At 36.5% G+C, this 27,897-nt stretch overlaps 2 protein-coding genes across 5 annotated transcripts in view; both read right to left on the reverse strand.

Moving 5' to 3' along the window:
* Window positions 1-12,975, reverse strand: part of ICE2 (interactor of little elongation complex ELL subunit 2) — a 66,303-nt gene extending 53,328 nt beyond the window's left edge. The window contains exons 1-5 of one of the 3 annotated variants that reach the window (XM_010840776.1): window positions 12,033-12,975; window positions 10,985-11,119; window positions 8,268-8,372; window positions 2,203-2,464; window positions 1,138-1,257 (exon numbers count right to left, since the gene is read on the reverse strand). In XM_010840776.1, coding sequence (XP_010839078.1) covers window positions 1,138-1,257; window positions 2,203-2,464; window positions 8,268-8,372; window positions 10,985-11,025 — 528 coding nt within the window. In that variant the 5' untranslated portion in view covers window positions 11,026-11,119; window positions 12,033-12,975. Of the gene's footprint in view, window positions 1-1,137; window positions 1,258-2,202; window positions 2,465-8,267; window positions 8,373-10,984; window positions 11,120-12,032 lie in introns of those variants that run through there. The other 2 variants (XM_010840777.1, XM_010840778.1) reach the window with 2 other exon arrangements.
* Window positions 12,976-17,485: 4,510 nt separating this feature from the next.
* Window positions 17,486-27,897, reverse strand: part of RORA (RAR-related orphan receptor A) — a 111,051-nt gene continuing 100,639 nt past the window's right edge. The window contains exons 10-11 of one of the 2 annotated variants that reach the window (XR_825345.1): window positions 25,996-27,708; window positions 17,486-17,742 (exon numbers count right to left, since the gene is read on the reverse strand). Coding sequence is in view for 1 of the 2 variants with exons in the window: in XM_010840780.1 (XP_010839082.1) it covers window positions 27,544-27,708 (165 nt within the window). In the remaining variant the exon portion in view is untranslated. Of the gene's footprint in view, window positions 17,743-24,919; window positions 27,709-27,897 lie in introns of those variants that run through there. The other variant, XM_010840780.1, reaches the window with a different exon arrangement.

Raw genomic sequence — 27,897 nt, forward strand, 5'->3', positions numbered from 1 at the left:
TAAAATTTAAAAACAGACAAAAGAAAGCCTGAACGACCAAAAAAAATTTTTTTTAAGGCATGGAAATTATCAAAGAAGTCACTTGGCACAGTGATCATTTCTTCAACAAGGGAAAACACTATTTAGGAGGGATACACAGAGGGCTTTCAGGTTAATGGTAACATTTTATTTCTTGACTTGGAAGAGTCACAAAGGTGTTCACTATATAATTATTTGTTGGAAAGCTATATATATTTGTTCTAAATACTTTCCCATAGGTACATTTCATACCATAAAATTAAAATTTGAAAACAATAAAAAATTAGTTAAATATCAGTGAGTCTTTGGGGTGAGATATAAAACGTAACAAGACAATGTGCTGCCAAGTCAATCTGGGTAAAAAGACTTAAAGCTGATTGCTAGCTATCAAATAATGTACTTTGTTAATAAACATGTTTATTTTATAAAAGTGGTAAAATACCCTTAAAATCTACATCTTAACCATTTTTAAGTGTAGATTTCAATACTATTAAGTGTATCACATTGATTTGTACAGAGACTAGTTTTAAAGGCTTAAAAATAATTCAGACTGGGGTTGATATTTCTAGATGAATACTACAACTCTAAATTTTTACTATGTCCACTAAATGATGGGAGGTTGCAAGGCAGAGCGATTTACATGCTTTTTCATTTTTGCTAATATATCTGCATAAATAATTTAAATATAATAATAAAAAAATTATCTGATGAAATTTATCATCTGGTGGCTGTTTACCATGAGGATAGTGAACACAAATTTATGTCTCAGTTCTAAAGGATCATTCAGATTTTTAAGGACTAAGATAACCCCTTAAACCCCATTCTCTCCTAAGGCAAATCAGTTCATCACATCAAATCATCCATATGAGTAAAATACAACTCAAATACAGTAGCTAGATCATTAAAAGAAAATATATGAATATACTGTAGTGTCTGATTTTGAGGTGTTATTATTTCTAGTATTTCCATCACTTAAATACATGATGAATAAAAGACCTATATACAATTTGGTCTCTAATTTGACAACATTAATATATACTTTTGGAAAATCATCACACATTTTAAAATGCTGCTATTGCCTATCACTTGGCAGCTTAAATAAATGTGACTTTTCTTTACCTCTGTGACAAGACAAGCATCGTCAGAAAGCATATTATAATCCTGGGCACATTTCTTTGCAGAATTCTGCAAAAATTTTAGGAATTCTGTAACTTCTTCATTCACATGTTTTTTCATTTCCTGATTTTGAAAAAAGAAATAGACATATCTTGGAATAAGACGCCTGGTTAAAAACAATCACTTCTCAATCAACGCATTAATAATTTGAACTTAAATTATCATATCCAAAGCAGAAATCACAAAACAGTTAACTGTGCAAAAAGAGAAAAGCTGATGACTAACACTACAATCAGAAATTACATTAATACAGAATTATAGAAATACATTAATTTTAAATAATTTCAGAAATACATTAATAAAATGTTCTGAATTAACATAAAAAGGGACAAACACTCAAATGGAAAAATAAGCACACATATGAATAGGCAAGTTACAAAACAAGAATTAGAAATGGCTTATAAACACATGCAAAGTGTTTATTTTCATTAGTAACCTCTATAATATAAAGCAAGAGATTGCCATTTTTTCCCCATATGTTCAGTATTAGTGAAGATATTCCGGAAAAACCTTTGTACAATAGTGGTACATACAAATTGGTTTAAAATTATTGTAGAACGATTTGCTCATGTGTAACTGCAGCTCAAAGCCTTAAGAACATGTATAGTTTTTCATCTTGTAATTATATTTCTAAGAATTTATCTCAAGGAAATGATCACAGATATGAACAATGAGTTTGCAACAGTGATGTTCAACACAGCAACACATAACTGAGAATTCGGAAACTACTTAACTAAAGTAATGATTACACAAAAATTTTAAAGTGATTCAAGGTAAAGTTCTACTACTAGTACTTAACGTGAACTAGGGTGAAATATACTCAGAACTAGAGCAAAATGCCTTAACTATAATAGAATAAAGAACAGAATTAAAGCATTAATATTCTGTCAATTAAATTCCTTTTATTTTTAATTTTTATTAATAATATTTATTGTTCCTAAAAACAAATTTAAAATACTTCCTAACTTTTAAATATTTTTTATGGAAGTTGAAGAACAGAATACGTACCAAGTACTGCAAGTAGTCATTTTTATTTATTCCAACAGTTTTGGAATTTGGAGGGACTTTTGCATATTTAACCAATAAATCCACATAATTTCTCTGTTCTCTCTGTGAGAAACGAGAGAAACGAGGATAAGGAACTCTTGGTTTTGGAAGAAGAACCATTCCAACTGTGGTTTTAACTTTTTCCTTTGCTTGAGCTGCTGAATTAACTGTCGGCTCATTTTCTACAGAACCTGCTGAGGCATTCAAATTTTCTCCTATACGTCTGGAAAAAAAAAAATACAGTTTACAAATATGTGCTTTTCATAAGAAGATTACTATCATGAAACTTCATGATTCTCAATCACCATGGAGAATATAGAGTGATTAACAGACTAAATTCTGGATTATTATCTAACTCTGCCACCTGCATTTTGATATCTAGCCATTTAGTATAAATTAAGTATTCTGTAGGATAGGATCATATCACAAGTCTACCTTCAATTATCTGATGGAGAGGAAGAGGCATATCCTGAAACAAGTTATTCAGTTTGGAAGTTTCTCCCCTTTATTGAAGAGGGGTTAGTTAATCACTCTTGCCAATTACATATGCAGGTATTTTGGATTTACATTTTATTACAATGCAAGTTGCTTTTTAATACTTAAATTCTTCAATAAGATATATCAGTTAATGTAGTGAACAAAAGCCAAGAGGAACAGGATAGGATGAGGTCACAAACTTGCAGTTCACAAATTCATTGAGATTCTAAATTTTCTGGTTTCCTCTGCATTTATTATCTCAAGAATTAAAAAGAAAGTCTGAACACTATGTGGATATATTCTATGGAAGCAATAGTTGTTTGAAAAAAGTTGTATAATCCTCTATCACTCATGCATGTGGCTGAGCCGATAGAAATGTCTTGTATGAATACAGGAAATCTTGGCGTGCTGCTGCTGCTGCTGCTAAGTTGCTTCAGTCGTGTCCAACTCTGTGCAACTCCATAGACGGCAGCCCACCAGGCTCCCCCGTCCCTGGGATTCTCCAGGCAAGAACACTGGAGTGGGTTGCCATTTCCCTCTCCAATGCATGAAAGTGAAAAGTGAAAGTGAAGTCGCTCAGTCTTGTCCAACTCTTAGCGACCCCATGGACTGCGGCCCACCAGGTTCCTACGTCCATGGGATTTTCCAGGCATGAGTGCTGGAGTGGGGTGCCATTGCCTTCTCCAGAGAACTTGTTACCATATTTATTTCCAAAACGCTACCCCCAATGAAAAAAAAAAAAAATCACCTTATTAACCCAGTTAAGGTTCATGAACACAAATTTCTTACCTGGTACATATTCTGTCTCTGTTATTGCTAGTCAGTGTTATAATCTACATTTTTCATAAGAGTCTTAAATTACACACACAAAACTACATTTTCTTAGCCTCTGCAACTTTAATTTCCACCACAGTAACTGTACCCTACCTATGATTTGGTTCCAAACTAAACAAAAATAACCAAAAGGAAGGGAAACTAATGAAAGGATGAATGTCTGCTGATTCATTCTTCATTCCTCCATTCATTAGTACTTATTTTGAGTGACTACCACACGCCAGCCCTATGCTGGGTAGTAGACATACAACCATACAACCAACACTGAGTGCGATAAGTCTCTACTCTCTAGGATTTTATAATCAAGTGGATCAGGCAAATGGATGGGGAAGAAAGAGAAGTAAATACGTACATCAATACAATGTGACTATGGAGACCTTGGGTTTCCAAACTGAACATATTGACTAGGTGACTGGGGAGAATCCTAAGGATATGGAAATCAGGGATTAAGAGGAAGAAAGGGGAAGGGAAAGAAAGATCCAGAGCAATGATTTTCAATCTAACAGTATTAACCCTCAGAGCATTCTGAAATCCTGTGCATGTATCTGGGTTGTCCCAAAATAGAAGAATAGAAGGCATTTAGAGGTCAGGAATACTAGATTTTTATAATGTGTGGTAGTGTCCTGCACAACACTCAGAGGTCATTTCAAACTTTCCCTTCTCATATACAAATAAGTGTGGTCTGTTATTATTATTGTATTATTATTATTTATCCAGCAATAAATTTTACTTTTATTCTTATGATTTTTTTTGTGATATAGTTTATCTTAAATCCAATTTTACTCATGTCAGCTGGTGCATCTGACTACTTCATTAAATCTTCTACTGCAGTAGCATCTACTATAGTACATGATAAAAATGATTTTCCTTTTATTTCATATAAGGCATTATTTTAAAGTATTATGTCTGTGGCTACTAATATCTATGAATTTCAATTCATAGCAAAGAGGTGTCTTATTTCTTATTAACATTTGTCACGCAAAGTAGGAGAGTTTCAGCCTCGTAAGTCTGAGAATTACCAATATCAGTGTCTGGATGAAGGGTGAGACAAACCCCATCTAAAACTACCACTAATGTGTTTTAGATCACCTTTAAAATACTAGAATAAATATGGTAAAAATTTCAAAATTCTTGAAAAAAAAAAAAAAAGACTTAAGAGTCCCCCCAGTAAGCAAAGTATTCAAGACTACTCTTTTAGAACTAAACTGTATGGAAAACTAATCAAGAGAGCAGGTTAGTGAACAGAAAAAGAATACTGGAAATTAAAATAAGGATGCTTAGATTGGCTCTGAAAATAATAGAGGTGAAGACATACTTAGCTACTAAAGTTTTTCCAATAACTGTATAAAAATAAGCATATTTTAGGTTAACAAAATGAATATTAACTGCTGATCTTGGGAGAAATGTATTACAGAAAATTGATTTCTCACTAGAAAATGTCTTGAGAGCTATTCAAACCTAACAGTATTGTGTCCGCAACTCTTAACAATACTGCTTCAGAGCTGTCTCTCTGAATATGAGAACATGTCTGTCCTTGTGGCACCAACTGGCAAATTTAATTAAGCTGCTGCAGCAACAAGATGCTGACTCAGATATGCCAGCGTAGAAATGTCAAGAAATTCTAGCAGTTTAAATTGGCTACATTCAGCAAAGAATGAAATGGCAGTGCATCAAGATCATTTCTGTGTGCACTGCTGTCAAAATCTTCATCAGGGCGCAAGCCAAAAGCATCTGACAGGGTTTCTCTATCCACATTTACAGCATTATATTTAATTTAAGTTGATAGTTTGAAGTTTTCTTCCTTCATTTTGTCAACTACCCATTCTCCTTTTTTACCTTAAGTTTCCATGAAAAAAAGGCAGAATTCAAAACTTTTTGCTTCCTACGCTTTAAAGTCTCCTGGTTTGGGTAGCTTCTTTAAGTAGCATTTGGAAATGGTACTTCTAGCTCCCATCTCAAGTCTACCTGTACCCACTGAATTTGATTTACTTATGTACATTAAACATGTTAAAATTTTTTCTTTTTTTGTATTTGAAGCTACTTTCCCTTTTGCTGCCTTAAAACTCAGTTATAAATATCTATAACCAGAAACTAATTTTTTTAAAGGCAAATTTTTACCTTTTAGTGGAGGGAGAAGTGTTGAATAAAAACCTCATGTTGTTAAAAGTAGCATAAACAGAGGTATCACTATTTTCCCAAATATTTATAGAACATAAAAATTGCAAAATTAGGACTAATAAATTTACATTCTTTCTAGTTTTTTTCCATCAAGAAAACTGGTAATTAAATATAGTCTGAAAATTCATTCTTACTATAAGAAAAAAAGATTTTAGGAGTTAAGTGTACTCAGCTTCCAGTAATATGTCCTCTCCTTTACATATTTCAGACTATAACCCACACTTGGGATATGCTGAACAGAACCAGATTGACAAAGAATCATAAAATATTTAAGAAGCAGAATGAATAAGACTAGTACTGGAAATTTTTAGTCTCGAAAGATGAGGCTGAGATAAAAATTAATAAAAGTGAGTTTTTTTTTATGAGTAAAGATATATGTGCACTAAATCTCAGGACATGAGTATTGGTAGGCATTCTTAGATTCAAATAAACAAAGGCAATTGTTTAACTGGTAATAAGTTTTAAGAAGTTAGTTATCTCCAAGAAGTGGTACAAGTTGGATAACAGAAATAGCTTCTGAAAAATATTCATAGATGCACACTGATAAGGAATTTACAGTCTTAACCTTTTGTAGTTGACACTTGCAAAGACAATAATTTCTTGCACTTTGGCAAGAAATGTTGCTCCTGAAACTGCCTCTTTAACGCAATTCTGAAAATGTCTTATTAATACAATTTCTGCTTGCCTTTATTTGAACTTATCTATTTATCTGATGGAATCAAAAAAGGACTTGTTTAATGTTTTTAATGGCAATCTGGCAATATCTATAAAAATTAAAATCACACACGCCTCTTCCTTTCATAGGAACTTATCCTTATAGCAGCATGTATATAAAAAGGATGCTGTTTGTAATAGTAAAGGAATGAAAACAGCCTAAACGAACATCAGTGGTAGTAATGAATTGATCCCACTAAGAAATACCACAGTCACCAGAAAACTAGAAGGAAAATTAGAGAGTGAGATATCTCCATAGAAAATAGCTCATTATCTTTAGAGGAGTAGTTTTAACAGCCTAGTGAGGGTAGGAGACAGATCGTAGTGAGATGTTTAGTGAAAGCAAGTGCAATGGGATGTGCAGTAAAGGGAAGGTGTTCTCCCCGCCACCCCCGCCCCATTCTGTTTCTCAAATAGATGCTCCAAATCTGTCTTTTGGCTGAAGCATTTAATCCATTTAAAGTAATTTTTGGTAATGCTATCTTGTTAACTGTTTTCTGTAGGTCTTACAGCTTTTTTGTCCCTCATGTCCTCCCAGCAAGCATATACAAGTACAAAGAAGTCTAAGTACAAATGAGAGAAGAGGTAACAAACTAACTAGGAGGGAACCTGAAATTCAGGGATTGAGACAGGACAAACTTGTGCATGCTTAAATACTGATCAAGAGAGAAGAAAGAGGGAACAAAGACCTGATGGTCTAGTGGTTAGGACTGAGCTTCCACTGTAGGGGGCATTGGTTTGATCCCTGGTTGAAGAACTAAGATCCTGCAAGTTTGCACCACTTGACCAAAGTATCCCCCACCCAAAAACAAGAGAGAGAAGTGGGAGTAACAGGGGATGCTAATTGACAGGATATTGAAAAAGTAGAAAAGATGGGGTCCCATTCCATGCAGAGAGTGGAAATATGTTTCCTCCATTGCAAAAGGAGTGGAGAAAGATGAAAGTAGACATTGAGCTCTCCTAAGGGAGCTCCCCAATTCTTCATCTGGCATATTATCACTTCTTTCTAGTAAACTTCATGACTCAACTTTAAGATTCATCCACAATAGAGTAGAAGCAGCCAATCACAAAGGAAAGAAGAGCTGTTATAGGCAGGTAAGCAGTGAGAAGGGGAAATTATTATTGTCACAATACACATTTTCATACCAGAAATTTGGACGTATGACATCTATGGCAATTTGGTGGTATCTATTAAAATACAAAATGTTTATAGTATCCGCCCAAATAATTCAATTTCTATAAATTTATCTTATAGAAATAATTACAAGAAATTTATAAATGTTACTGTTTAAAACTGCACAAACATTTTACAATGTAAAACTAACTAAAAGAATTAAAAGTATCTCTGTAAAGTAATATGTAGCCATAAGAAGACTGAGGTAATATAGGGGCACAAAATACCTGAAGTATTATGTTAAATGAAAAAAACAAATTGCAAAAGTTTTATAGTGTTTATAGTATTTATAGTGTGATTTCCACCCCCACTCCCCCTCTTTTTTGGGCCACATACTGCATGGCTTGTTCCCTGACAAGGGATTGAACCCAGGCCCTCAGCAGCAAAAGCATGGAATCCTAATCACTGGATATCCAGGGAACTCTCCCCATTTTAATATGCATCTGTTCACGTGTAGAGAAAGGTCTTAAAAGATGTTACATATGTACACCAAAGAGTGGTCTTTTGAGGATACTAAGTTCTTCTATTTTCTAATTTTTACATTCCTATAATTCAAATGTTTCATAGTGGATATAGACAGATATAAAACTTCAAGTATCAGAAAAATATCAAATATGGATATAAATAACCAAATAAATAAGCATATTACCTGCTAGATAAAATACACAGTTCTTTTAAACTTGGAGCCATGGACTGATCTTTATAATTTTCTCGAGAAAAAAACGTCTTAAGACCATTTTTTGGTGAAACATCCCTGAAAAACAAAGTAATTTACTTGGATTTGACAACTGAAATATCAGGCTAGATTAACAAGCAATTACAACTGCAATTTAAAACTACATGTCCCTGACCTCTCCTTTCCCAGAAAATCACCTCTTAATATTTTAACTTCATGCAGCCATGAAATTAAAAGAAGCTTACTCCTTGGAAGGAAAGTTATGACCAACCTAGATAGCATATTCAAAAGCAGAGACATTACTTTGCCAACCAAGGTCCGTCTAGTCAAGGCTATGGTTTTTCCAGTGGTCATGTATGGATGTGAGAGTTGGACTGTGAAGAAAGCTGAGCGCTGAAGAATTGATGCTTTTGAACTGTGGTGTTGGAGAAGACTCTTGCGAGTCCCTTGGATTGCAAGGAGATCCAACCAGTTCATGCTAAAGGAGATCAGTCCTGGGTGTTCATTGGAAGGACTGATGCTGAGGCTGAAACTTCAATACGTTGGCCACCTCATGCAAAGAGTTGACTCACTGGAAAGACCCTGATGCTTGGGAGGGATTGGGGGCAGGAGGAGAAGGGGACGACAGAGGATGAGATGGCTGGATGGCATCACCGACTCGATGGACATGAGTTTGAGTGAACTCCGGGAGTTGGTGATGGACAGGGAGGCCTGGCGTGCTGTGATTCGTGGGGTCGCAAAGAGTCGGACATGACTGAGCGACTGAACTGAACTGAACCAGATGTATGAGTTTAGATGTTTTATTTCTTGTACAGTTTTTAAGCTAGGCCCATTTTGAAATTCTCCAATTTCAATAATCAGCTTTGTTTTTTCTTTTAGTACTCATCTTAGGCTCTGTGGCATAACATTAAGCTGTTTGATTGCTCAAAGAAAATGCTTCTCAACTTATTTTTGTCTCATTCACTATTGTGCTCGGCCAAAAAACACTACAAAGACTGATTATCCAACTATTTTTGTTTATTTGGCAAATGTGATCAATAGTGTGCCTCTACTAAAACCACCTGTAAGGTCATATATGATTTTCCATATTGTAATTAACTTACAGACTAACATACTGTTGTCAAGGCTTTCCATCTAGTAAGCATCAAATAAATGCTGGTTGAAGGAAACAATTTAAAAATTAAATACACTGAGACCCATTAATCTAGGGATGCCAAAAATTAGTAGGATTCTATAGAAAAGGACAGTTCCAAGGTCTATAATGCAATGCAAAGGCAATGCAAAGGCCCTGAACCACACTTGGTTTCACCATGTCAACGGTATAGAAGAGCATCTGTGTTGCATTTGAACATATTTTATAGCAAGAAACATAAACGAGCATATCTCTAGGAACTTACAACAGAACAATCTAATCAAATAGCACCTGCAGCTGGCCATTCCTAAAATGGGAAATTCTAGCATATTTGTACCATATTCATTTCTATTTTTAAAGGTGTTTATCTAAAAAACAATGATTAACATACAAACAACAAAATTAAAAAATCTTATTTGGTATACACCAGGGTAGTTTCTTATTACTTGCTATGGTACTGTATTTGTGACATCTCATTAAATTCTAAAATTTTTGCATAACATACAAAACAAAGTCACAGGCCCCAGGGATTGTGAGCTCCTTGGAGGAAGGGAGCACTGTTTGCAGTAAGCAAGTACTTATTAAGCACATACTGATTTTATTTGATAAATTTGACATGTTACATTTTGTAAATTGAAGGTGTATAGCATGTTACTTCAATGACATTTCTATATTGTAATATGATTGCCAGTGAAGCAATATGAATTATATTACATCATTATACACAATATCATCATCTACATTATACTAGAATACATACTGATTGAATCTTTGAGTCAGGTGCTATCTTAGCTAACTTTGTTATCTCTTATATTCTCCTCTGCTAGCAAACTCCTTCACTAGTACAGATGCTCAGTTAATGTGTGTCAAATTGACCTAAAGCAGCACATACATTAGATTTCTAGAGTCCTTTATTTGGGATGGTCTCATACACTTCTAAAATAGTCTATGCATCTACATTATCACTTGATATAGAGTCCAATATAAAAAAAAGCTTGTCAGTTCTTAAAGAAGTTCTATTACTTGTACAGATATGGGCTAGGTTCTTGAATACAAGAATATTCCAGTATTTCTCCTTCACTAAGACCAACAATAAATACAAGATGGACTTATATATAGAAACAATCTACGTGCTTTGGGAGAGGAAGTACAGTCAAAGATAACTCAAAACTGCTCAGTAGGTGTAGACGAGAATCGTGAACTCTTAAGCCATTGAATTTGTCCTCTTGTTTCCTCCAGATCTCTTCAGGCCAGATACCCTCCTTTCCTAACCTAGTCACCAGACCCACTCAATCTTTGTTGCGTAGGTGCCTAGTCAGTCCCTCAGTTGTGTCCGACTCTTAAAGACCGCCATGGACTGCAGCCTGCCAATCTCCTCTGTCCCTGGAATTTTCCAGGTAAGAATACTGGAGCAGGTTGCCATTTCCTTCTCCAGGGAATCTTCCTGACCCAGGGACTGCACCTGTGTCTCCTGAATTGGTAGGTGAATTCTTTACAGCGGAGCCACCTGGAAAGCCCCTCAATCCACTTTAGGGAATTACAAACAGATGTAACTCACCAGTTCAACCTTGGTTCACCCATGGCCATCATGGAAGTCATATTCCTAGATTTCTCCTTCACTCTAGTTCACAATTCTGCTGCCTGGCAGTGCAGGCTCTTAAAGGAAGAGGATTTCTCCAGAATTTGCACTCAACTGAGGAAAAACCAAAGATCAAGAACAAAATCAGGTGATTGGCGGGCCAGATACTGTTAACTCAGATGAGGCAAGAACCTGTTCCTAACACCTACCCTCACCCGACACAGACACTTAAAAAAAAAAAAAAGAGCAGACAGATGAATATTTCCAAGGTCTTTGAGGAAGAACCGCGAAGCTGACACAGGATCAGTCCTTCTCCATTTAACTTATTCCAGGAACTTCGCGAAAATAAAGATGGAAACAGATTGGCATTCTCATTGTTCACATATTAAATCCCATTAGGGCACGGGATGTATGTCTTGACTCAGCCCTCTGCCCCAACTCCCTTACTGCCAAAATAAATCATGCTTCCACCTTCCCAAAGATAATTATGGGGCAAATTCTGGCGAGCGATGAAGGGCAGAAGCTCTGGATATCAAGAATCTTTCAAAGAGAACCTCCCTTTTGCGAAGACTGAGGTCTAGATAACTTAAGTGGCATTTAACGGGATCAAGAAGAGGAATCACTAGCACTACAAATCTGGTCTGAACATCAACATTCCAAGTTCAGTGCATCTCCTGTCACCCTGTGCGTACAGATAAGAGTTTGTGAGCAACGCAGTCAAATGCTAGTCTCTCAGTAACGGACGGGCCTCACCTGTTCCTACTGAACCCACCTTCCACACTTTTGCCCAGAGAGGGGCTGGGGCAAGAGAGCCGAGGAAGACACAAAGAAGGCTGAGGGAAAGGGAACTAAAGGAGAAACAAGGTTCCAGGGAGGTAAGAAATCTGCCAGCAAAGCCGGAGAACAGGTCTGCGCTAGCATCAGCTGTGTGCAGGGTCCCGGCACGGCCGCCATGTTCCCGCCTCCCGACTCTCACGAGCGCGCCCTCCCCACCGCGTCTCCGTCACGAAGCTGCCTTGCCGCCCACCTCGTGGTCCGCGGCGGCTCTGGCCCAGACCGCGACCCCCACGGAACAAAAACACACTCCCCAACCGTCTCCTTTCTCTCGTGCGTGCGCGACCTAGGAAGGCCTTATTTAAAGGAGGCGGTGGCGCCGCCTCGACCCTGCGTGATGGCGTCAGCAATGACGCAGTGGGCGGGACCCTCTCCGGGTCCCCAGACTCCTGGCAGTCTGCCCTGGAAGCTGAGAGAGGATTTGCTGGATACTCGCTTGAGGGGCTGCCGCTGCTAAGTCGCTTCAGTCCTGTCCAACTCTGTGCGACCCCATAGACGGCAGCCCACCAGGCTCCTCTGTCCCTGGGATTCTCCAGGCAAGAATACTGGAGTGGGTTGCCATTTCCTTCTCCGGGCTGCATGTTGTCCTAGAAAGTCCTCCACCTTGAGGGTATGGTAAATTGGAAGGACAGGTGACAAGTACAGTACTGGAAATACCCAGACTTTATTGTGACTTTACTCAAGTGTCTTAACTGACTCATCAATAAAAGAGATATTGTGAGCACGTGTGTGTAAGCGTGGAGCACCTATTCAGTAGTTTTTTGAGAGGATTAAATGCATTTTCCTATACTTAGAAAAGCATTACAACCATTAAGCTATTTCTCTTGACTAGCAGTAACCTTTTACCAAGAAGGTTTGCTTGGTTACATCTCCCTTCCAGAATATCACATGTATACTGACCTGTCCCCTTACCTCTTTGGTTCCTTAGAGCTAAGAGGCAGTCTCTTGGATTATACTCTTCAGTAAGTCCTTAAATAAAATTGAAACTCACAGCTCTCATGTTGTGTTTAACATTACAGATACTATGGGAACCCAATGAGGAGGGAACTCATTCTGACTGAGACAATTTAGAGACTACTTCAGAGAAGAAGTTTCATTTATCTGGGTCTTGAAGGACTACCTCTTGAGAAATTTGTATGCAGGTCAGGAAGCAACTTAGAACTGGACATGGAACAACAGACTGGTTCCAAATAGGAAAAGGAGTATGTCAAGGCTGTATATTCTCACCCTGCTTATTTAACTTATATGCAAAGTACATCATGAGAAACGCTGGACTGGAAGAAACACAAGCTGGAATCAAGATTGCCAGGAGAAATATCAATAACCTCAGATATGCAGATGACACCACTGTTATGGCAGAGAGCAAAGAGGAACTAAAGAGCCTCTTTATCAAAGTGAAAGAGGAGAATGAAAAAACTGGCTTAAAACTCAACATTCAAAAAACCAAGATCATGGCATCTGGTCTCATCACTTCATGGAAAATAGATGGGGAAACAGCAGAAACAGTGTCAGATTTTATTTTTGGGGGCTCCAAAATTACTGCAGATGGTGACTGCAGCCATGTAATTAAAAGACACTCTTTGGAAGAAAAGTTATGACCAACCTAGACAGCATATTCAAAAGCAGAGACATTACTTTGCCAACAAAGGTCCGTCTAGTCAAGGCTATGGTTTTTCCAGTGGTCATGTATGGATGTGAGTTGGACTGTGAAGAAAGCTGAGTGCCAAAGAATTGATGCTTTTGAACTGTGGTGTTGGAGAAGATGCTTGAGAGTCCCTTAGACTGCAAGGAGATCCAACCAGTCCATTCTGGAGATCAGCCCTAGGATTTCTTTTGAAGGAATGATGCTAAAGCTGAAACTCCAGTACTTTGGCCACCTCATGTGAAGAGTTGACTCATTGGAAAAGACTCTGATGCTGGGAGGGATTGGGGGCAGGAGGAGAAGGGGACGACAGAGGATGAGATGGCTGGATGGCATCACTGACTCGATGGACGTGAGTCTGAGTGAACTCTGGGAGTTGGTGATGGACAGGGAGGCCTTGTGTGCTGGGATTCATGGGGTCGCAGAGTCGGACATGACTGAGCGACTGAACTGAACTGAACTGAAGGACTACTAGGAGTTCACTGGATAAAGGGGCTGTGGTTTTGGGGGTGTGAAGAGCACAGAAATATGAAACAGTGTGCATGCTATGGGGAGAACAGCTACTGTATCACTGTGTTGGGCAAGGTGAAGGCCCTTAGACCAGGGAAAAGGGAGGGGCCTAAGAGGGTTTTTAAGGCATGCTAAAGAATTTAGAACTTTGGACTTATTCTTTGAGTTATAGGGAAAACACGGTGTGTGTGTGTGTGTGTGTGAGAAACAGTTTTTAATTGAGGTGTAATCCATGTTCCATAAAATTTACTTCAGTTATTCACTGATTTTTAGTTAAGTTCACAGCTATGCAGCTATCAACACTACCAAGTTTTAGAACATCTCCATCACCCTGAGAAATCCTGTGTGCTCCTTTTCAGTTAAGGAGCCCTGAGAAATCCTGTGTGCTCTCTCTTCCCACCTCTGCTGCTGCTACTGCTGCTAAGTCGCTTCAGTCGTGTCTGACTCTGTGCGACCCCATAGAGGGCAGCCCACAAGGCTCCCCCGTCCCTGGGATTCTCCAGGCAAGAACACTGGAATGGGTTGCCATTTCCTTCTCCAATGCATGAAAGTGAAAAGTGAAAGTGAAGTCGCTCAGTCGTGTCTGACTCTTAGCGACCCCATGGACTACAGCCCAGCAGGCCCTCCATCCATGGGATTTTCCAGGCAAGAGTACTGGAGTGGGGTGCCATTGCCTTCTCCACTTCCCACCTCTATCTCTGGCCAAACACTAAGCAGCTTCATAATTCGACAGAGTTGCCTTTTCTGGATGCTTCAGATAAACAGAATTATACAGTATATAGTCTTTTGCATCTGGATTCTTTTCTCCTAGTAGATCATCCATTTTTGAAGATCATCCATGTTGTAGCAAGTATTAGTAATTGTTTTGTTGCTAAATGGTAGCACATTTATGTATATACCCATTTTGTTTATCCTGTCGACACAGTGAATGTTAGATGGTTCCCACTTTCTGGCTATTATGAGTTATCTTGGTATGAACGATTGTATACAAGTCTTTGTGTGAAATTTGTGTTTTCATTTCCCTTGGGCAGATACATAGGAATAGAATTGTTGGATTGTATGGTAAATTTGTGTTTGACTTTTTAAAAACACTGCCAAATATTTTTCAAAGTGATTGTTCCATTTTATTCTGTGGATATTCAAGCAGAAGAAAGATTTTATTTCATTTTTGCTAAACTGAGAAATAAACTCGTAAGTTGTACAAGAAGCCAATTTCATTTTGAAAGAATTTACAAGAGTAGTTACTCATTTTGAGTTTATAAAATGGTTCAGTGGACCACAATTTCAAAAAGAACTTTGATTGCACATGCAAGTACCTGGCTAAGTGAAGTTATCAGACTTGTTATGTGTATTTCTTCTCGTCAACCAAATCAAGATAGAGAAATGTGCAAGATCATCTGTTTTTTTTTTTTAAATCAGTACCACGTTATTTTCCTACCCCTCAGCTAACAAGCTTCCTTTTTTGCTTTATCTGAGATGAACTTGGCCATGAAGTGAAGCTGGTAACTACTTCACTCAGGGAATTTCTTGAATTTACAATCATCCATAAGGTATTTTCAAAGTGAGAATCCAGAAATAGCCCCCTAGCAAAGACGTTTCAATCTAGTAATTGATTCAGAAACTAATGGGAGAAATATTGTTGCCAATAGTAGTTTGTTCTAATTAGGCTTTTCAGCAATAAATGATACTTCAAGTGAGGAGGAATTATCATTACTCCCGAAAAGCCAGAGAAATGCTAGCTATGCTGTCAGAACAGAATGACTTAAGTATTCAAAATTTTCTATTCAGAATATAATAGTTTTGAAGTATATTTTATTGGATTCTGTATAAGATGGTCTCTGGGCTAAAATAAGACCCCGAATTAACTGTTCATTTGAATACCAATCTTTTTTTTCTTTTAATTTTTAAAATTTGAAGTATAGTTGATTTAAAATGTTGTGTTACTTTCTAGGTTATCACAGGATTTTGAATATATTTCTCTGTTCTATTCCATAGTACCCTGCTGTTTATTTATTGATACACATTAATAGTTTTTAACTGCTAATCCTAAACTCCTAATTTATTCCTCCCTATCCCCTTTCCTTTTTGGTAACCATAAGTTCGTTCTCTATGACTGTGAGCCTGTCTACATTTTGTAAATAAGGTCATTTGTATATTTTAGATTCATCATTTAAGCGTTACATATGGTATCTGTTTTTCTCTGACTTATTTCACTTAATACAGTAATCTCTAGGTTCATCCATGTTGCTCCAAATGGCATTCTTTCATTCTCTTTTTTTTAATGGCTGAGTCCACTGTATGTATGTACCACATCATCCTTATCCATTCCTCTGACAAAGAAGAGAAATTTAGGTTGCTTCCAAGTCTTGGCTATTGTAAATAGTGCTGCTATCTTTTTAAATTAGAGTTTCCTCTGGATATTTGCCCAAGAGTGAGATTGCTGAATCACATGGAAACTGTTTTTCCATTTTTAGTTTTTTTTTTTTTTTCAACCCCCATACTGTTTTCCACAGTGGTTGCACCAATTTCTCAGCAGTTTTTTTTCCCCCTCCACATTCACTCCATGAATGCTAGTTATTTATAGGTAGCCCCTAACTATCCCACAGAGAGAAAGTAATGATAGCAGAAATAATTCCAAGTAGGATAACTAAATAAGTATCTGTCTTTAGAATACAATGTGTATTTTATGGAAACAGTAAAGAAAGAATGGTAGAAGATAGATGTGAGACTTGTTAGGGGGTGACTATTGTAATTAACTGTGAGGGAGGCTAAAATTAATTTTTGTTCTGTAAGCAAAGAACAAGTCACAGTTGAAGCATCTTCTCCCCTACAAATAAATCATTCTGGAATTTTAAATATTGTTTGAGAAATCTATCAGGCAGATAAATAACAAATGGATTACTGAGACATGACTATATCTTACTAGAGTCAATATTTCCCCTCTAAAGGAGAAAAAAATCCAGAATCATAGTAAACACACAAAGACTTTTGTTAGCTCCTTAATCATAGATAAATGACATTAAGAAAACAAGCTCACAACTGATGGTACAGGAAAAGGATAAAGTGGCTGTTAATCTAGCAAGAGGCTTCTGCCACTCTTGGATGTTTAGGTTTGCCTCCAGACAAACTGGGGATCCATCAGTGTGATTCATGATGTTTGTTATATGCAATGACTTTGGGGATCATTTCAAATATTTATTTTACTAAGTGCAAGAGACGCTTAGGAATGTGGGTGGAGGAAAAGCCCAACTCAGTTGCGTTTAGTCTGACTTCAGTCTGACTTCCAAATATTTTATAATGTCAATGTCCTTGAGATTACTTTGAAAATAATTTATGATGAGGCTTTGCATCATTAAAATCATGTGATATTTAGCTGAAGTTAACTCTATTGGTTTACTCCTGTCTGATCTACTCAAGAGAAGGGGCCAGGCTGGGATGGTACAATGATAGCCCAGGTGAAGTCAGATTTTTAAAAAGTCTTTTGCATCTTTAAAGCCTTTGGCATCATTTTGACATTCTCCTTTAATGATTTCTAAAGCAAAGATGACAAAGTGTGGTGTGAGTTCAGGTTTTCTCCCCTCCTACATTCAGGGTAGATATCACCGATCAGTCATGGCACTCCTTTGAGAATCCTCATTTCTGCAATTCTGGCAGCTACTATCAATCAATAGATGTTTCCTCACAAGTTGAAATTTCCTTCTTTGCCTTTTCTGATCAAAGGGTAGCTCGATCCTTGTATATGTTTTGTTCCCTGCAAAATAGAGAGAAATTATATTTTTTAAAGTACTACCTTATAGACCAGTGCTTCTCAAACGTTAATATGCAAACCAATCACCTGGGGATTTTGTGAAAATGCACATCCTGTTTTAGTAGGTCTGGGATGGTGCCTAGGTTTTTGCATTTCTGACAAGGTCAAGGTCATGAGTGATGCCACTGCCACAGGTCTATGGACCCACTTTGAGTAGCAAGGTTGTCCTACTCCATTCTATGGAGACAAGGTAGAAAACTGTACATGCAATTCAAGAACCAAGTAAAAGAAAGAAAAATGAGGCAAGTGTTCCATTAGAAGCTGAAATTTTATTATAGGATAACAGTACATAAAGCACATCTAAAATTGATGTGTTCAATGCACTTTTAATAAAGGTAATGTAATATTAAAGGTACAGTTTCTAAGTACAATATAACAACATTCATATTAGAATGAAAATCGGAGTATTTAAAAGACAACATTAAATCTCTCTTTTTTACAGCTTGTATTTACAAAATGAATCAAAATATTTTTTTTTAAATTGAGGACTCAATAAAATAACAAACGGCTGGAAATAAGCAGACTACTGTAAGAGTGAATTGAAAAGAAAACCCAATGTCAGTGAAAAGTTGGATGATCCTCTAATAAAGATCATTAGCAAAGTTTTAGTACGATACTATTTTTTAGGATTCCCATAAATGGCTTGCATTTTTAGTGTGGCAGAAAAGGAGTTTTTACATACTGTACACAAAACAGACAGCGCATATTTATAGGTACAGTATTACTGTTTCCGAACTTGCATGTATATTTACAGAAGGCTGAGTTTGTTACTCACAGAGTTTTGTGAAATTTGTGTGCTTAATCCTCAAGACCTACACACAATTAGAATCAGCATTTCATGTGGTCTTTGAAAATGTGGCTTTAAAACTTGGTTGTAGAAGAAAGTATTAACCATAAGGCTTGGCATACTTTATAAATTTACCAAAACAACCCAGGAAAAAAGGTGGAATTGGGGCACACTTGTTGTTATTTAACAATTATCAAATGCTGACATGTGCTGGCCACTGTGCAGACACAAAGAGATACTATCTCTATCCTTAGGAACCTTAGGATATGAAATGGTGCTAAAAAAAAAGTTTCAATCCCTTTCTAAGCGAAGCAATAAGGAATGAAATAATTTGTATTCAAAGAGATTTCTCCCTAAACTGTAGCCAATTCACTTTAAAAGGTTAACTATAAGCATTAGCTCTCATTAACCACATGATTGCATTTATAATTAAGGTAACAGCAACTCTTCCATAAAAATGGAAAATGTCTAGAATTGTGGGTAAATATTCAGTGCATGGAAGCCAATAGCCATGGCTTGAGAATTTATCACCTTCAATTACAAAAAGTGCAGTAAACAGAAACATTTGCTCTATATTTATAAATTGCTCAAAAATCTTTGCTAAAGATCTTACAAATTCAGTAATATTACAGAACAATTCTAATCAATATTTAATAAGGTTAACTACATCCTTAGTTAGATATTTGATATACGTGGATTTTTCTTTTTTAAGAAAGCCGATAGGTCTTGGGAGAACAGGTGAAAGAATTAACTAAGCTCATTATTAAATGACTTTTAAATGAAGGTCCTTCACTCAGTTCATGGAACTGGTTGAGGTCAAGTTAACACAGAACATCCCTTGTCAAAGCTGCTTTATGGCCCATGTTCTGCCATGATAGCGGATGTCTCTATACTTCTCATGGCTCAGGTAGGAGGGGAAAGGTTTATTCTGCCATCAAGCCAACAAGGATATTTTATATAAATGTGTATTATCTATTATAGGAGCTAAGTACACAACTCTGTCAGGTGCCAATAATAAGGTGCCTTAGTAAGGAAAAAATAATACTCCATTAAACTAGAGTGTTTCTTTAGGATCTTGAAGGCCTGGCAAATTATTTTTCAGCTTAGGAGATATGGTATAAAGCCAAGTAGCAAACACAAAGTAAATGCTAATACATTTTCATATATCCATATTTATAAACAAATTCACCCTATAGATGTCAAATATCCATACTAAGGAAGTAATTTTATCCTAATTAAATACACTCTAGAATAATTTATATCATGATATTATGTATTTAAAGAGAAAAGCATGTCCCAAATCCAGCACTCTGATACAGCTGCCAGTTGGGCACAGGTAGATATATATATATATGTATATATATACAAATATATAGTTATACTCAGTGAAATTAACAAGACCCAAAGGTGGTATTGTCTAGGAATAAAAGGGTTTTTTTTTGTTGTTCACAAAAGTAACTTATCTAGCACCACACATCAGAAAAACACAAAAATAGCACACTCTAGTTCTAAACAGCTATGTCTAAAATAGATTATATAGTAAAACCAGTATTATACAGCATATTGTGGATTTGATAAACAGATAAATATTTGCACTGAGTAGGCTGTTTATAATATAACATTTTCTTATCTATACAGAATGAAAGCCAAAAAGTTAACTGTATAGAGATGTGCAGAACAACATTAAATATTATGACTCAAAAGCAGGGACGAAGGTAAATTTGAAAGAAGAGTAAGAGAGAAAATGTTTACAGGCCATTACAAGTTCTTAAGTTAATAGTAAATAAGGAATCAATTGCTCAAGTTGAAGAAAGCAGTAAACAAGAGATTGCATTTACATGCAGATGTCTAAAATTTGTATTTTTTTAAGTCTATGCACAAAAGTCATTTGTTTTATTGCTTGACATTCAGTTATGGCTAGATTATTTAACCTATTTTTTTTTTTTTGTACTTTGGAAACAAGAATATTGTTAAAGGTGCCATAAAAATGGACAACATTGAAAACGGTTTGCAAATAAACCACCTAACACTGCAGTTCTTTATACATATTAAAAGCCTTGTCTGGGGTTTGTCGTATGTTAAATATATTTAAACTGGGAAAATATGTTGTTGCTTGAAGCCTCCCATTGGCCCAAACATCCAATACAAAAACACATCTCCACAAAAGGAGCAGGCAGACAATACAGGTACATTTAAAGAAGCAGCCAGCTAATGTCCTAATGTTTAAAAATTTACCACTGTTTTATATGAGATTTCAAACCATTGTGGCTAAGAAGAGAGTTTTAGATTCAGGAAGATGTGTACAGTACATACAGATTTGTGTGTGTGTGTGAAATCATATTCACTATATTGCTCAAGAACTATCTGCATTTACATATGCAATCTGTTCAATGATAACCAAGTTCATAGGAATACTATTCATCCATGTTGAAGTAATGAGGAGAAAGGAATCACACACGAACACTGCAAAGAACTTAGTTGCTCTTGGAGAACAACATAATGGCACACGCAGCATGTCAAAGCTAATAGGAAGCTATCTTTCATCAGTTCTTAGAAGGGAAAGAGAAAAAGAGGTGTGAAGTTTGTTGTGGCAAACACTAAATGTCAACAGTAAATATGGGTTTTCTAGGCATCTCCTTAAAATTCTCATATTCACCTTCTTAACACAAGCCTCCACGTTATGTTGCATTGCTGAAAAGACATTGTTTCTATTTGGACTGAATATTCTATCATTCATTTATAAATAAATAAATGACTGAATGTATTTATTGCTCTAAGTTCTGAGGGTCTGGTTAAACATGGAGATCCCCTCCATCTACAATATCTCCTTAGTATGAAGCCAGCCTTCCGGATTATTTTAAAAACTGTACTGAGAGCCTGACAAAAATGAGCTCACTTACACAAACAAACAAGCAAACAGACCCAGAAGTGAAACCAACTACTTTGTAAAGATAGTGCTTGCCAGCCTTATCTTAAGAATAAACAATAATAGGAAGGTCTCTTTGATCAAATCTGGTGGAACCTCTATAATAATACTAGTGTTTTGGGAATACAACGAAGACGTGTATCACAGACTGTAATAGATGATTTACTGTTGCAACTGCATTTACGGGCATATACTCTGATCTATAGGATAAAGTTGTTTGTATGGGCTTCTGCTGTGTCATACGGAGAAGGCAATGGCAACCCACTCCAGTACTCTTGCCTGGAAAATCCCATGGGCAGAGGAGCCTGGTAGGCTGCAGTCCATGGGGTCGCTAAGAGTCTGACACGACTGAGCGACTTCACTTTCACTTTTCACTTTCATGCATTGGAGAAGGAAATGGCAACCCACTCCAGTACTCTTGCCTGGATAATCCCAGGGACGAGGGAGCCTGGTGGGCTGCCGTCTATGGGGTCGCACAGAGTCGGACACGACTGAAGCGACTTAGCAGCAGCAGCTGTGTCATATCTTTGTAAGAACGAGAACTAAATGGTATAATATGTATGTCAATAACTTCTGTGTGTGTACATGTATGTGTGTATATACATACATATATATATATATGTATATGGAGAGAGAGAGATTTATGCCAGTTTTCACAGTCTTTATCATCAAAACAAGGTGACGGTTTCTTTTTTATCTAAACAACATGGAAAGTTATCCTAAATTTTGCTTTTCCATGGGGTAAGAAAATACGTAAATCTTCTTGTAAAAATGTACTCTAGGTGTGGAAGAATCAAAGCGAACAATTACACTGAGGTTCACTGAGGTTATGGAAAGTAGCATATTGAAATAATTACTTTCAAAATGTTTCAAAAACATAAAATGTTACCCTAAAAGCTAGCTCATGTTGCTGTTACATTGGTGGGTTTTGTTTGTCTTTATAGCCATTTGCTCTTATATTAACTCAACAGATTACAAATGTGGAAGTAAAAGACAGTTAAAATCCCCCCCAAAGGAATTTTTTTGTTTGTTTGTTTCTAGAGGAGAACACAGTGAAAATAGGAGTTACTTGCTGGTATTTGAAAAGAAAAAAAAGGTTTCATCTTTTACCTCTCTCACTGCACTGACAGGCAGGGCTCTTATCTCATGACTGCTTCTAAAAATTGTTATCCATACTATATAGAATTTGAAATACCTTTTAATATATAATGATATAAATAAAATATATCAAGAATATTTTAATTATTAGAGAAACGGTGAGTAAAGTACGCAGGACTGTACTTTGAATGATGCTCTTGGTTGATTATGACCTATTAGTTTATCTTTTGAACATACTGGCATCACTTTATACTGCTCTGGAAGTTATTCAATGTTTTTAAGCACATAAGACTGAAGAACATATACATTTTGAACAAAACAAAATGAACAATAGTGAGGTTTACACACACGCAGTTCTACACAGTTCACTTGTGCCTTGGAGGGATAGTATTATCATAATTATTAACAATACAAAACACAATTTTGTCCCAGTAGTACTGGCCACCCTGTTTTAAGAGTTTTAGAAGATCCCTGAGCACATTGTTTGTTTCTTATAACCCGAACTCCAAAATGATAGGGCTTCTATTATTGATATCAAGATGGATTGTCATTCACAGTAAGTCAATCGTAAGGTGCTTATTTACCCTTTCTTTTTTCCACCAATCAGCACAAAGAACTGTCAGAAAATAATGTTTTATTATTATTATCTTCAAATAATAGCATTGGAAGGACACATGATTTAAACAATCAATGTTGGAAACAGTGGCTTTAGGATTATTATCTGGCTGCCCCTCAACAATAACAAGTGATTCAATCGACATTCCTTAGCCAAAAACAAAAGGCAAAAAAAAAAAAAAAAAACCAAAAAACAAAACCAAAAAAACTGTACAAATATGTAATTTTCCCTGAGGGATCAAAGTACACCTGGAAGTGCTCTATGTACATATTGCACTAGAGAGGAATGAAGAACATGTGCAAAAAAGCAACAATGAGAGAAGCTTACCTCCTACTTAAACCTTTTCATTAAAGATTCTACTAGGCTGTTTTGCATTTTGGAATGTCGGAACACAAACAGCTATTCCTTAAGTCTAAAACTAAAAACACGTATTTCTACTATGGCACATTCAATGAAATAAAAAGTTCTCCAAAGACAGATAGACAAATTCCATCAAGAAAATAATACAAAGTTTGTTTGTTTGTATTTCTTTTTTTAGAAAATTACATTACTTTCTTTCTTTGTTTCACATTACAAAATCTTTTTTTTCTTTACACAAATCACATTTTATTGCAGGAATATTTCAAGTGCCATCAAATATTTATAGAAGGGTTAAAAAAATAGAAGTCTCTCTAAAGTGGTCCAGACAAGGCTTTGTATAGAATAAATCTTTTTTTTTCCATCTTCTAGTTTTGATTTAAGTATTTTGAATACATTTTCTTTTCCATTGACACTTAGTAGCCTAGAAGCGGTCCGACACATACACATCATACATACAAAAACCACACGCACGCGCGCACACACACACACGCACACACACACTCCCTCCTCACCTGACCCTCAGCCCATCCCCATACGCTCACAGAGATCTGAATATCCACACTATAAAGAACAACCAAACTTAGAAGCAGTGTCTTAAGTAATGTTTTCTTTAAGTTAGAAAGGGTGAATTAGGATGCTGAAGACTTAAAAAAAAATCCACACCTTTAAAGCAAATTAGGATGCTGAACACTTAAAAAAAAAAAATCCATAGCTTTAACCACAATTTGCAAACTGCCCCCAAAAGCACTTTCATCTGCACTTTTGATTTCATTGTGACCAAGGCCAGTTTCTTCACTACACAGTGCAACCATTTGGACACCACTGTAACCCAAGGTATTCAGGCTTTGTGCAAAAGCCTTATTTACCAGACGTTTAAAAATTGTATAAGAGGCATCACAGCAGTCAGGATAACAATGATGTGATTCCAATCTTTAAAAGACTATTGGACATTTGAGTTTAGGCAATTTTAATTACAAGAACGATTAAGAATAATTGTTCTATATCAGCAAGTATTTTGTGTCATCACACAGGTATTTCTATAATAAGGAAGAAAATAAAAATACAAAGTTTTTCACATCCTTCTCTGCACTTCATATTTTTTCAACAAAAACTGTTTAACTTCAGATCCCAACTTCGATCCGTATAATAGTTGTTCCCTCATTTCACCGAGCGCGCCTCTACTACTCTGTTCCTACACTGTCGATGTACTTCGTCTTAAAGTCCACACCCTGTTTTCTTTCACAAAGACCTGGTAGCAGCATCATGTCAATGTATCTTGGTTTACTCCAAAAGCAACGTCACAATGGAGTGACTTACTGAGATTAGAGCATCATTTTTTTTTTTTTTGCATTAGGTACATGCAAAATCCTTTCTGGGAAAAGAAATTTATGTTCAACATTGTATTCTCTCTCACCCTCAGAGAAGTCCAATTAGCTCTCATCATTTCACAAATGGACACTGGAATTAGGTTTAGTTGCTCTTTAATGCGCTAGCACCTGAGGCTGGTCATATTCAGAAAGCTTTGGTTAAAAAGAAGTTAATAGACTTTAACAAAATCATCCCCAAATTTAGTGAATCAAAATGACAAAGAAACAAAAACAAACCCAAACCCAAACAAAACACACTGTTTCTTCCCAACAGGAGAAACAACAGGGGGAAAAAAAAAGGATGAATAAATAACTGAACTAAAGTTGGTACTCTATTCAGAGTATAAATACTATTGATTTTTCAAGGAACTATATTTATTTAAATTAAAAATTTGATTTAACCCTTCTTGCCCAAATATAAATACTATATGCTGGTAGTTACCTCTCTATATAAAGTCACATAAAGTTTTATATGCTTGTAAGAAATTTAAGTAAATACTATTCTCATCTTCTACTCATGCTTATACCCTTACTGTATTTTTTAAAAAAAACTTTTTTAAAAAGATGTTATTTAGGCTTCATACACACTTCTGTGTGAATAGTTCCTTCCCCTTTTCCAAGTCCCTCAGGAAACAAGTCAGAACGTCAGTGGAGTTAAAAACAGAGTAGAGGGCTCTGGGTGACCCAGCAGGAGTTGAATTCCTGCAGAAGATTGGAGGACGGGGGAAGAAACCCTGGTGGTAGAGGAGATCCTTTCTTCCCTGTAAAAGGGTGCTAGGAAATGTTCACCTTTACACTATGGGAAGATGTTCTCTCTTTTCTATAGACATGGTCTTTGATGTCAGGCCAGAGGTTTGAATCCCACTTCAAGTGTGACTAAAATCTTCTAAACGCCTACATTCCCAAAGGTCACTTATTTTAGAATATGCACACTTGTCTTATCAGACTGTTCCTTTCCCCTTCCCCCCTACTGGGAATTATGTAAAAAACAAAAGAGACACACATACACAAAATTAAACAAAAACAACTCAATATTTCTCACCTGAATCCAAAAGCCAAACTGTCTTCTAAAGATTTAATAAAATAAATTACAGTCCACAGTTTTCTAGTGAAGATAAATACAAAAGAAAATGTTTGCAGCTTGCATCGACTTCACTTTAAAGACTTAACAATAGTTAACATTTAAATAAGAGAAACTGGTTCAACATCGTATGTTTCCTTTGCCTTCCTGTCCATTGACTGTGACATATGGAGAAGAGTGTTCTAGAATGACACCATGGAGAGGCAGTTAGTCTAGAAACCATTCACTCTGAAAGTCTCAGGGTTCCTAGATGATACCAAGAACATAAACATTCACGAAGTAAATGCTTCATGTCTTCACACATGGGGAGTGTGCGTTTGCTCCAGACAAACTCTTTGGGTCCTTCTTCTACTAAAAGCTAGATTCTGATAAATATTCTGGTTACTGATCTGTTCTTAAAGCCTAAGAATTCCAAGTTGAGACTGAGTCTACTCAACTGTGTGGAATGAGCACCCCCCACTCCCCAAGCTCCATGAGGTGGCATGCTCAAAAGCTTTGGATAAATACTATGCACGAGGGCGTAAATCCACCCTAATCAATCACTCAACTTTGTATGAAGCATAAACACATCTATCCTTAAACTCATCCAAAAAGCAAAGGACAATTTAGGGAGAGTTCTGTGTCTAATTCCAAATTCACGTGTAAAAAAAAAAAAAAATGAATCCAACAGCATGATTTCTAGATATGACCAGCCAGTCTTTTAAAAATAATTGTGTAAACAGCAGCATAAATACCTCCCGACGTACCTTCCAAGCCTTCTCAGTTAAACTTGTGTTTCTGGTGCACATGCGACACGACAGTGAACACGCTAGCATTTAATTTAAAGAAAAAAGGTGCAAAATGAAAGTGCCTTATCAATTCAACAGGAAAAGCTACTCCAGTAACTACATTTTATATTAATTAAAACAATATATAAACAATATCTCTTTTTAGCTATATATAGTCTTCATGCCCATTTACCCTGTAATATATTATAATGCTATTGTTGCTAGTGCCATGGACCCTTTTCGTGCCGTCCTGCTGACTGGCAATAATCGGTGAAAAAAATAAAAACTTCCTTCATGAGACAAAGAGCAAGTTGTGCAAAGTAATGCCGCAACCTCCGCTATGCACACCAGTCACCGATTAGTGCTGGACCCTCTGTGGTTACCGACAGATGGGTGATTCTGTAGAAAGTCTGTGGGCAGTGAGCTACAAGAAAAGGACATCTTCCAACTTTAGTACCCGCCTTCTGTTGTAAACAGAGGTCAACGATCAAGAAGTCGAGACAGAAAAAGGGTCCATATCTGTAGGCATAATGGAAATCATATGCATGAGAAAAACAAGTTCAACTTTTATTTGTTTTCATTGTTTCCCCTCCTTTGCCTGACCCCGATCACCAAAGGATGTGCAGCGTGTTGGCGCTCCAGGTCTGTGCAGGGCCATATAAAGTGTCTCGGTTAATTGATTTGTTTGTTTGCTTTTCATTGTTTGGACTTCAGACATTCTAGAAGTGCTTAGGTGATACATTTACCCATCAATCTGCATGGCTGGCTCAAATTCTGAAGTGAACAACTCCTTGTATAATGGAGGAAAATGAAGTCGCACAATGTCTGGGTATATTGCTTTAAACGCCATGAGCTTTTCTGTATGCCGTCCACATAAGGCTCTTAATGTAGACACCTTGCATATTAACTGTAAGTGGAAGAAAGGACATGGGGTCAGGACAGAAGAGATGCCAGAATCAAAAATCAGGGAATCTGGACGATCGTCACAACACTGTTTACAATGATGAAACACACTTGAAACAGCTTAAACATCTAGTAATAGAGGGATGGTAAAAATAAATGATATAGAATACCAGGTATATGTTAAATATGATTT

Source organism: Bison bison, unplaced genomic scaffold (genome assembly GCF_000754665.1).
Source record: "Bison bison bison isolate TAMUID 2011002044 unplaced genomic scaffold, Bison_UMD1.0 scf7180017864146, whole genome shotgun sequence".
Taxonomy (NCBI): domain Eukaryota; kingdom Metazoa; phylum Chordata; class Mammalia; order Artiodactyla; family Bovidae; genus Bison; species Bison bison.